The sequence below is a fragment of the Engystomops pustulosus genome, chromosome 11 (assembly GCF_040894005.1).
Source record: "Engystomops pustulosus chromosome 11, aEngPut4.maternal, whole genome shotgun sequence".
Classification (NCBI taxonomy): Eukaryota; Metazoa; Chordata; class Amphibia; order Anura; family Leptodactylidae; genus Engystomops; species Engystomops pustulosus.
Window position 1 is genome coordinate 71,260,137 of NC_092421.1, and position 11,726 is coordinate 71,271,862.

General features: G+C 47.8%; 1 protein-coding gene across 1 annotated transcript; it reads right to left on the reverse strand.

Moving 5' to 3' along the window:
• Positions 1-4,798: 4,798 nt before the first annotated feature.
• Positions 4,799-9,252, reverse strand: LOC140106211 (uncharacterized). Its single transcript, XM_072130498.1, has 6 exons — positions 9,077-9,252; positions 7,925-8,037; positions 6,533-6,892; positions 6,237-6,388; positions 5,956-6,065; positions 4,799-5,090 (listed from the first exon to the last, which is right to left on the reverse strand). The coding sequence occupies exons 1-6, from the start codon at positions 9,178-9,180 to the stop codon at positions 4,928-4,930; spliced, it is 1,002 nt and encodes a 333-aa protein (XP_071986599.1). The 5' UTR covers positions 9,181-9,252; the 3' UTR covers positions 4,799-4,927.
• Between the last annotated feature and the right edge of the window lie 2,474 nt (positions 9,253-11,726).

The window sequence follows — 11,726 nt, forward strand, 5'->3', positions numbered from 1 at the left end:
CGCCCCTCCCCCCGGTGGGCGGGGCACCGCACTGCTCTGCCACCACTAGAGGGAGCAGCTGTGATTTATTCGGTCTAGCCCGGGAGGTTTCTGTATGTATGGTCTGGGGTCTGTATTAGTTGAGGGGTCCGGGAGGATTCTGTATATATGGTCTGGGGTCTGTATTAGTTGAGGGGTCCGGGAGGATTCTGTATATATGGTCTGGGGTCTGTATTAGTTGAGGGGCCCGGAGGATTCTGTATGTATGGTCTGGGGTCTGTATTAGTTGAGGGGTCCGGGAGGACTCTGTATATATGGTCTGGGGTCTGTATTAGTTGAGGGGGTCTGGGAAGTTTCTGTATATATGGTCTGGGGTCTGTATTAGTTGAGGGGTCCGGGAGGATTCTGTATATATGGTCTGGGGTCTGTATTAGTTGAGGGACTTCGGGAGGTTTCTGTATATATGGTCTGGGGTCTGTATTAGTTGAGGGGCTTTGGGAGGTTTCTGTATATATGGTCTGGGGTCTGTATTAGTTGAGGGGCTTCGGGAGGTTTCTGTATATATGGTCTGGGGTCTGTATTAGTTGAGGGGATCCAGGAGGACTCTGTATATATGGTCTGGGGTCTGTATTAGTTGAGGGGTCCGGGAGGATTCTGTATATATGGTCTGGGGTCTGTATTAGTTGAGGGGCTTTGGGAGGTTTCTGTATATATGGTCTGGGGTCTGTATTAGTTGAGGGGCTTTGGGAGGTTTCTGTATATATGGTCTGGGGTCTGTATTAGTTGAGGGGTCCGGGAGGTTTCTGTATATATGGTCTGGGGTCTGTATCAGTTGAGGGGGTCTGGGAAGTTTCTGTATATATGGTCTGGGGTCTGTATTAGTTGAGGGGCTTCGGGAGGTTTCTGTATATATGGTCTGGGGTCTGTATTAGTTGAGGCGGTCTGGGAAGTTTCTGTATATATGGTCTGGGGTCTGTATTAGTTGAGGGGTCCGGGAGGTTTCTGTATATATGGTCTGGGGTCTGTATTAGTTGAGGGGTCCGGGAGGTTTCTGTATATATGGTCTGGGGTCTGTATTAGTTGAGGGGGTCTGGGAGGATTCTGTATATATGGTCTGGGGTCTGTATCAGTTGAGGGGCTTCGGGAGGTTTCTGTATATATGGTCTGGGGTCTGTATTAGTTGAGGGGTCCGGGAGGTTTCTGTATATATGGTCTGGGGTCTGAATTAGTTGAGGGGTCCGGGAGGTTTCTGTATATATGGTCTGGGGTCTGTATTAGTTGAGGGGTCCGGGAGGTTTCTGTATATATGGTCTGGGGTCTGTATTAGTTGAGGGGCTTCGGGAGGTTTCTGTATATATGGTCTGGGGTCTGTATTAGTTGAGGGGCTTCGGGAGGTTTCTGTATATATGGTCTGGGGTCTGTATTAGTTGAGGGGCTTTGGGAGGTTTCTGTATATATGGTCTGGGGTCTGTATTAGTTGAGGGGCTTCGGGAGGTTTCTGTATATATGGTCTGGGGTCTGTATTAGTTGAGGGGTCCGGGAGGTTTCTGTATATATGGTCTGTATTAGTTGAGGGGGTCTGGGAGGATTCTGTATATATGGTCTGGGGTCTGTATCAGTTGAGGGGATCCAGGCAGACTCTGTATATATGGTCTGGGGTCTGTATCAGTTGAGGGGCTTCGGGAGGTTTCTGTATATATGGTCTGGGGTCTGTATTAGTTGAGGGGTCCGGGAGGTTTCTGTATATATGGTCTGGGGTCTGTATTAGTTGAGGGGCTTCGAGAGGTTTCTGTATATATGGTCTGGGGTCTGTATCAGTTGAGGGGCTTCGGGAGGTTTCTGTATATATGGTCTGGGGTCTGTATTAGTTGAGGGGCTTCGGGAGGTTTCTGTATATATGGTCTGGGGTCTGTATTAGTTGAGGGGTCCGGGAGGTTTCTGTATATATGGTCTGGGGTCTGTATTAGTTGAGGGGTCCGGGAGGACTCTGTATATATGGTCTGGGGTCTGTATTAGTTGAGGGGCTTCGGGAGGATTCTGTATATATGGTCTGGGGTCTGTATTAGTTGAGGGGGTCTGGGAGGATTCTGTATATATGGTCTGGGGTCTGTATCAGTTGAGGGGATCCAGGAGGACTCTGTATATATGGTCTGGGGTCTGTATCAGTTGAGGGGCTTCGGGAGGTTTCTGTATATATGGTCTGGGGTCTGTATTAGTTGAGGGGTCCGGGAGGTTTCTGTATATATGGTCTGGGGTCTGTATTAGTTGAGGGGCTTCGGGAGGTTTCTGTATATATCATAGTATCATAGTATATAAGGCTGGAAGGAGACGCAAGTCCATCAAGTCCAACCTTCAAGAATTAAATAAATGTTTTATCCCCATAACCCGTGATATTTTTTCTCTCCAGAAAGTCATCCAGGCCTCTCTTGAACATGTACATAGAGTCGGCCATAACAACCTCCTGCGGCAGAGAGGTCCATAGTCTCACTGCTCTTACAGTAAAGAACCTTTGTCTATGGTGATGGTAGAACCGCCTCTCCTCTAGGCGTAGAGGATGCCCCCTTGTCCTGGTCACAGGCCGAGGTATAAAAAGATCTTTGGAGAGATCCTTGTACTGTCCGTTCAGGTATTTGTACATTGTAATGAGGTCTCCCCTCAGTCGTCTTTTTTCTAAACTGAATAATCCCAAATTTTGTAATCTGTCAGTGTATTCTAATCCCCCCATTCCCCTAATAATCCTGGTTGCTCTCCTCTACACCCGTTCCAGTTCTACTATCTCCTTTTTATACACTGGTGCCCAAAACTGTACACAATATTCCATGTGTGGTCTGACCAGGGATTTGTATAAGGGCAAAACTATGTCTTTATCATGAGAATCTATTCCTCTCTTGATACATCCCATTATTTTATTTGCTTTAGCAGCAGCCGCCTGGCTCTGGTCACTAAAATTAAGTTTACCATCCACCAATACCCCCAAGTCCTTTTCAGCTTCAGTTTTACTAAGTAATTGACCGTTTAGAACATAATTATACTTTTTGTTTCCATGGCCCAAGTGCATAACTTTACATTTATCTACATTAAACCTCATCAACCATTTCTCTGCCCATCCCTCAAGCTTCCACAAATCCCTCTGTAATGCTAAACTATCGACCTCAGTATTTATTACTTTACACAGCTTAGTATCATCTGCAAATATTGAAACTTGACTGTGTAAACCCACTACAAGGTCATTAATAAAAATATTAAAAAGAAGTGTCCCCAATACTGACCCCTGTGGCCTCCACTGGTAACATCAACCCAATCTGAGAATGTGCCATTAATGACCACCCTCTGTTTTCTATCACTAAGCCAATTACTTACCCAGATACACAGATTTTCTCCTATTCCCAGCAGTCTCATTTTATATACCAACCTTTTATGTGGCACGGTGTCAAATGCCTTTGAGAAGTCCAGATATACAACATCCACAGGTCTGGGTCTGGGGTCTGTATCAGTTGAGGGGATCCAGGAGGACTCTGTATATATGGTCTGGGGTCTGTATTAGTTGAGGGGTCCGGGAGGATTCTGTATATATGGTCTGGGGTCTGTATTAGTTGAGGGGCTTCGGGAGGTTTCTGTATATATGGTCTGGGGTCTGTATCAGTTGAGGGGCTTCGGGAGGTTTCTGTATATATGGTCTGGGGTCTGTATTAGTTGAGGGGTCCGGGAGGTTTCTGTATATATGGTCTGGGGTCTGTATTAGTTGAGGGGCTTTGGGAGGTTTCTGTATATATGGTCTGGGGTCTGTATTAGTTGAGGGGGTCTGGGAGGATTCTGTATATATGGTCTGGGGTCTGTATCAGTTGAGGGGATCCAGGAGGACTCTGTATATATGGTCTGGGGTCTGTATTAGTTGAGGGGCTTTGGGAGGTTTCTGTATATATGGTCTGGGGTCTGTATTAGTTGAGGGGTCCGGGAGGATTCTGTATATATGGTCTGGGGTCTGTATTAGTTGAGGGGGTCCGGGAGGACTCTGTATATATGGTCTGGGGTCTGTATTAGTTGAGGGGCTTTGGGAGGTTTCTGTATATATGGTCTGGGGTCTGTATTAGTTGAGGGGCTTCGGGAGGTTTCTGTATATATGGTCTGGGGTCTGTATTAGTTGAGGGGGTCTGGGAGGATTCTGTATATATGGTCTGGGGTCTGTATCAGTTGAGGGGATCCAGGAGGACTCTGTATATATGGTCTGGGGTCTGTATTAGTTGAGGGGCTTTGGGAGGTTTCTGTATATATGGTCTGGGGTCTGTATTAGTTGAGGGGCTTTGGGAGGTTTCTGTATATATGGTCTGGGGTCTGTATTAGTTGAGGGGTCCGGGAGGATTCTGTATATATGGTCTGGGGTCTGTATTAGTTGAGGGGGTCCGGGAGGACTCTGTATATATGGTCTGGGGTCTGTATTAGTTGAGGGGCTTTGGGAGGTTTCTGTATATATGGTCTGGGGTCTGTATTAGTTGAGGGGGTCCGGGAGGACTCTGTATATATGGTCTGGGGTCTGTATTAGTTGAGGGGCTTTGGGAGGTTTCTGTATATATGGTCTGGGGTCTGTATTAGTTGAGGGGTCCGGGAGGTTTCTGTATAAATGGTCTGGGGTCTGTATTAGTTGAGGGGCTTCGGGAGGTGTCTGTGATTTTGGGCTCTGTATGTGTTGGTGATCTATATAAATGGAGGGCAGGGGTCAGGAGACGTGCACGCCCCTGAGCGTGACACAATGGCCCAGCAGGATGAGCGCGGCCTCCATGCTGACTGTTTCCTACAATTCAATGTAAGAAGAAGAAACATGTTTTACACTTCTAGGTATTTATTCATCTATTTATTTCCAGACATTTTCCACCATCGGGGGTGTAGGGGGGATTTGCTTCATGGGGGTCAGCACCTTTATAATGCAGCAGTCTGGTATAGGGGATGGGGGTCAGTTACTGATCGTGTCCCCCTTCACGGTAATGCGATCAGCGCGGCGTTCGCACAGACTTTTGTATTTCTGGCCGCACTTGTCATCGTTCCATCTAGAGGCAAAGGACAAAGTAACACAATCCTCATCTCCATCATTATCCGGCTGATCAGCGCTCCAGAACCTACGGAGACAAAAGAGGAGGGGAATACAAAATGTGTTAGTTCTGGCCACCAGAGGATGATAGTATTAATAACCTTTAGAGCCATCTGCTGGAGAGCGCAGCTCTGGAGTATAATACAGGATGTAACTCAGGATCAGTACAGGATAAGTAATGTCATGTATGTACACAGTGACTGCACCAGCAGCAGAATAGTGAGTGCAGCTCTGGAGTATAATACAGGATGTAACTCAGGATCAGTACAGGATAAGTAATGTCATGTATGTACACAGTGACTGCACCAGCAGCAGAATAGTGAGTGCAGCTCTGGAGTATAATACAGGATGTAACTCAGGATCAGTACAGGATAAGTAATGTCATGTATGTACACAGTGACTGCACCAGCAGCAGAATAGTGAGTGCAGCTCTGGAGTATAATACAGGATGTAACTCAGGATCAGTACAGGATAAGTCATGTCATGTATGTACACAGTGACTGCACCAGCAGCAGAATAGTGAGTGCAGCTCTGGGGTATAATACAGGATGTAACTGGGGATCAGTACGGGATAAGTAATGTCATGTATGTACACAGTGACTGCACCAGCAGCAGAATAGTGAGTGCAGCTCTGGGGTATAATACAGGATGTAACTCAGGATCAGTACAGGATAAGTAATGTCATGTATGTACACAGTGACTGCACCAGCAGCAGAATAGTGAGTGCAGCTCTGGAGTATAATACAGGATGTAACTCAGGATCAGTACAGGATAAGTAATGTCATGTATGTACACAGTGACTGCACCAGCAGCAGAATAGTGAGTGCAGCTCTGGGGTATAATACAGGATGTAACTCAGGATCAGCACAGGGTCAGTAATGTCAGGTCCTCACCATATTGTAGACTCATACGGTGTCCCATCCACCCAGCGCCAGTTTCCTTCTCTGTGATGGTCGGAGAGGCCGATCCACGTGATGTTTTTCACTAAATCCTCCAGGAAGTTCTGGGTGGGAGATGCAGGATATACAGTAGATGAGCTGATGGTGTGACAGGTCATCCCAGAACGATCAACCCTACAGTGGTGATAGGGCACTATAATGGGGGGCTCTGCCCGGAGCTGTTATTGGGGTATATCCCTGACACTATTATGGGGGGACTCCCTGCATATTATTACCTGCTCATCCTCATCATTGACCACTGCCAGGTACCCGCCCTTCATCCTGCACCAGGACAGACTCTCCTCCCAGCTATGGGGGTCTTCTGACTGTAGGTAGCAGGACAACTCGAAGATCCTCCACCCCGGGGGGCAAAAGGGGCACAACATGGCTGCACATAGAGAAAATGAAAAACGGAGAAAAAAATGTGTTAAATTTCAAGGCTCTTTAAAGGGTCGGACATTGGGATCACAGTTTATGGGATTGGATGACAGTGACACCTTGTGGTCACAGTGGTAATTACAGGCCATGATACCTGACTCCTGGTCGGTGGCCACGCAGCCCATCAGCAGGTCGCTGGTCCAGGGGATGAGAATGTTCTTCCCCTTTAAGGACTTGTATTCATCTTGAACCTTACTCAGGTTCCTGTGCAGGTCCTGACGCTGTCGCTCTAGGACCTGCAGCTGTCTCAGGCCCAGGGTCTGGTTGTACAGCAGGAGGGGCAGTATCTTGTCATGTAGCGAGTGGTGTTCCTCTTGTAGGGAGGACAAATTGTTTTGCAGCCATAATCCATATTCCTGCGCAACTTCCACCTCCTCCAGCCAATGGCTGTTGTTCGTACGTAGAGTCTCCACCTCCTCCTGAGCGTAGAGCAGAATGGAACTCCCCTGCAAATCTGATATAAATATATATATATAGCAATGTAATACATGTATAGGATACTGGGAAACCATCAGCAGGTGTGACCAAACAGACTGCAGCCAGTGGTATATATTGTCCCTGGAGAGATGTGGATTCAGTAGCTGCAGGACTGTGCAATACGGATTTATATTCCAGCATTGGGGGTGTCCTCACACTGCTGTGCTCTTACTGCTCAGCTCTCAGCTTCCTCCCTGGCCCTCCTCTCTGCTGTAACACTGGGGCATTACAGACTTTACTCAGAGCAGAAGGAGGGGCAGTGAAGAGCTAAGAGCACAGCAGTGTGAGGACACACCCCCAGTGCACTTGGAAAAGCTAAAATTCAGGAATAATAATCCATATTTCACATTCCTGCAGCAACTAACAATATACACATAGGTCTGGTTACACCTGTCTCCGGGGACAATATCTAACACTGGTTGCAAAGAGCACAGCAGTGTGAGGACACACTGTCAGTTACTATACTGGAATATAAATCCATATATCACAGTCCTGCTGCTACTAACAACATACACAACGGTCGGATTACACATCTCTCCAGGGGCAATACCTAACTCTGCCAGCACAGAGCACAGCAGTGTAAGGACACTTGGAGAAGCTAAAATTCGGAAATAAAATCCATATTTCAAATTCTTGCTGCTGATACTAACCACACACACAAATATCTGAATACACATTTCTGTAGGGAAAATATCTAACACTGCCAGCAGAGAGCACAGCAGTGTGAGGACACTTTGAGAAGCAAAAATTCTGAAATATCATACTTATTTCAAATTCCTGCTGCTGCTAGTAACCACAAATACAAATATCTGATTACACATTTCTCTAGGGACAATATCTAACACTGCCAGCACAGAGCACAGCAGTGTGAGGACACACCTCCAGTGCACTTGGAGAAGCTACAATTTTACTCAATCTTCCTTTACTCAATATCCACACAGAACCTGAATTGTGTTCTATACATTGTAGTAGTGATGTGACATGTAGACTCTCACTAGTGCAGCCTTACAGTAAGACAGAACAGCGGCGGTGAGTCCCAGGAGGACGCCCAGCAGCAGCAGTGATCCCATCAGGAGCCATCGAGGGAAGGACCATCCCGAATTCTTGTCAGAAGAGCAGCTCCTATGACGTATCAGAAGACAAGACCTGTAATATTGGCTCACGCCCCACCGAGGGGCCGTCCACTATTAGGAATATTAGCACAGAGTGATGGGGGAATCTGACAAAAACTTGGATGTTTGGGATTTGTAGATGGGACCCTGGTACTGGATTACAAATTGGGGGGTCATTAATCATCTGAAATAGTGGGTTCTTCCAGCACTGGTAGATTAGGGATTTTTTATGTGTAATTGGCTGTCACTAGGGGGCAGTAGACGAATTTATACGACTTTAATGAGATCTGAATGAATACAGGCAGTCCCCAGGTTACATACAAGATAGGGTCCGGAGGTTTGTTCTTAAGTTGAATTTGTATGTAAGTCGAAACTGTATATTTTATAATTGAAGTTCTAGCCACATTTTTTTCTTTTGCCCCATTTACAATTGGAGTTCCAAATTTTTGCTGTAATGGGACCAAGGATTATCAATAAAGCTTCATTACAGACACCTTACAGCTGATCATTGCAGCCTGGGACTATAGTAAAGCATCCAGAGAGCTTCATCAGAGGTCAGAGTGGGCAGAGAGGTGTGTCTGTAACTAGGGGTCATCTGTAAGTCGGGTGTCCTTAAGTAGGGGACTGCCTGTATGTATAACATGAGCTCCCCCTAGGGGTGGCTCCAGGAATAATAGGCACTTGAACCATTATTATGGGGTGTGGCCTGCATATATGGGCGGAGTCTATTTAGAAAAACCCTCCTTAGTCTCCTTTAAATTGAGTCTTAATAATAGGTGGACTATATGTCATCTGGGGGTATTAAAGTCTTATTTTACACCTTCCCTATGATGTTGTAAGCAGCTGACAGATACAGCAGTAATTACAGAGATGTTAATCTGCTTCATCGTATTGTACTCGGTGTCAGTGATCACTGTAGCTCTGGCCTTCTATTCCTTGGCCATAACCAGTACAGTCAGTAGAGATGTAGCCTTAGGGGGGTCATCACTGTACTATGGGCCCCCCATTAATATGTCCATGTAGTAAAGTGTGTGGGGGGGTGCACTTACCTTCCTTCATTCTCCTTATCGTCCATCCTCAGGGTCGCTCGTCTTTCAGCTCTGTGACCCTGGAACATGAGATCTGCGTAGAGCGCTCCCTCCATCGCTACCATCAGTCTCCGCTCTATGAACACGAAGGCGTCTTGTACCCTCCATATCCCCCTCTGCCGTCCTTGTCATTCCTTGTCGGATACATTGTAGCAGTAGCATAGTCAGCACATTGGAGGTAATACAGGGCGGAACAAGAAGGGCTGGGATGGGGAAATCTCTCACAAAATACACATCAGATCCAAAAACAATAAATATTTGTGTTAAATATTTCTCAAAAATCCATCCAATGATCCCCCATGGGGTGGGGGCAACTTAAAAGTCTTCAAAGGGAACCCCCCAATTTAGGGCAGTTTTCAGGTACTATGCTGCACAGGGCGAATCTCAAGCCCCCTACCCCCCCCCCCCCCCTGCCCTCCGCTCGATAAATATCAAATTACATAAATACAGCACCAGAATGGAGCACAACATATAAATAAAGTACTAGAACCAAGCTTTATACAGAAACACCAGGATCTCTATACACATATATACTGTAGTCTCTCTATTAAATATACTGTTATCAATGTTAGAGATAAAGTGTCCCCCCTTCTATTAAATATATACTGTATCCCCCTTTTTTATACACTATGTCCCCCTCATTAATACTGTGCCACCTCTTGTTTACTGTGCCCATTTCTATTAAATACGGTGCCCGCGACTCACATTACACCAGCGCCCGATGTGTGAGAGGCGGGGACTCGCATCACACCATCCCCCGATGTGTGAGAGGCGGGGACTCGCATTACACCATCCCCCAATGTGTGAGAGGCGGTGACTCACATTACACCAGCCCCCGATGTGTGAAAGACGGGGACTCAAATTACACCAGCCCCCGATGTGTGAGAGGCGGGGACTCACATTACACCAGCCCCCGATGTGTGAGAGGCGGGGACTCACATTACACCAGCCCCTGATGTGTGAGAGGAGGGGATTCACATTACACCCGCCCCCGATGTGTGAGAGACAGGGACTCACATTACACCAGCCCCCGATGTGTGAGAGACAGGGACTCACATTACACCAGTCCCCCGATGTGTGAGAGGCAGGGACTCACATTACACCAGCCCCTGATGTGTGAGAGACAGGGACTCACATTACACCAGCCCCCGATGTGTGAGAGGCCGGGACTCACATTACACCAGCCCCTGATGTGTGAGAGACAGGGACTCACATTACACCAGCCCCCGATGTGGGAGAGGCGGGGACTCACATTACACCATCCCCCGATGTGTGAGAGGCGGGGACTCACATTACACCAGCCCCCGATGTGTGAGAGGCGGGGACATACATTACACCAGCCCCCAATGTGTGAGAGGAGGGGATTCACATTACACCAGCCCCTGATGTGTGAGAGGCGGGGATACACATTACACCATCCCCTGATGTGTGAGAGGCGGGGACTCACATTACACCAGCCCCCGATGTGTGAGAGGCGGGGACTCACATTACACCAGCCCCCGATGTGTGAGAGGCGGGGACTCACATTACACCAGCCCCCGATGTGTGAGAGGCGGGGACTCACATTACACCAGCCCCCGATGTGTGAGAGGCGAGGACCCACATTACACCAGCCCCCAATGTGTGAGAGGCAGGGACTCACATTACACCAGCCCCCGATGTGTGAGAGGAGGGGACTCACATTACACCAGCCCCCGATGTGTGAGAGGCGAGGACCCACATTACACCAGCCCCCGATGTGTGAGAGGCGGGGACCCACATTACACCAGCCCCCGATGTGTGAGAGGCGGGGACCCACATTACACCAGCCCCTGATATGTGAGTGGCGGGGACTCACATTACACCAGCCCCCGATGTGTGAGAGGCGGGGACTCACATTACACCAGCCCCCGATGTGTGAGAGGCAGGGACTCACATTACACCAGCCCCCGATGTGTGAGAGGCAGGGACTCACATTACACCAGCCCCCGATGTGTGAGAGGCCGGGACTCGCATTACACCAGCCCCCGATGTGTGAGAGGCCGGGACACACATTACACCAGCCCCCGATGTGTGAGAGGCGGGGACCCACATTACACCAGCCCCCGATGTGTGAGAGGCGGGGACACACATTACACCAGCCCCCGATGTGTGAGAGGCGGGGACCCACATTACACCAGCCCCTGATGTGTGAGAGGTGGGGAGTCACATTACACCAGCCCCTGATATGTGAGTGGCGGGGACCCACATTACACCAGCCCCTGATATGTGAGTGGCGGGGACTCACATTACACCAGCCCCCAAAGAGAACAGAAAACTACTCATACGTGCATGTTGTTGTTCCTGGGTTACGCTGAAGGAAATTTATACATAAAAAATTACATTCTATCCACCTCATCCCCAGGGGTTGAAAATATAGGGTCAAATTTTTAAGAAATATTTGTCACATATTTTTTTTTTGTTTTTTAATCTGTTGTGCATTTCTTAAGATTTTCCCATTTTTGAACTACTTAATAGTCAAGGTATTGGCCCTACTAGAAGCAATAACTAAGGGCCACATATATAGGGGGGCTGTGCCTGTATGCAGAGGTATCGCACGGTTGGGGATTGGTCTGGATCACAGGTTCAACTT

What these genes read in the sequence shown, in the direction of transcription:
- LOC140106211 (XM_072130498.1), bottom strand. Translation starts at nt 9,180, where the DNA reads ATGGTAGCGATGGAGGGAGCGCTCTACGCAGATCTCATGTTCCAGGGT. An exon ending in GATAAGGAGAATGAAGGAAG is followed by an intron (nt 8,038 to 9,076) that starts GTAAGTGCACCC and finishes GATACGTCATAG; the next exon opens with GAGCTGCTCTTCTGACAAGA. An exon ending in CGCCGCTGTTCTGTCTTACT is followed by an intron (nt 6,893 to 7,924) that starts GTAAGGCTGCAC and finishes TATTTATATCAG; the next exon opens with ATTTGCAGGGGAGTTCCATT.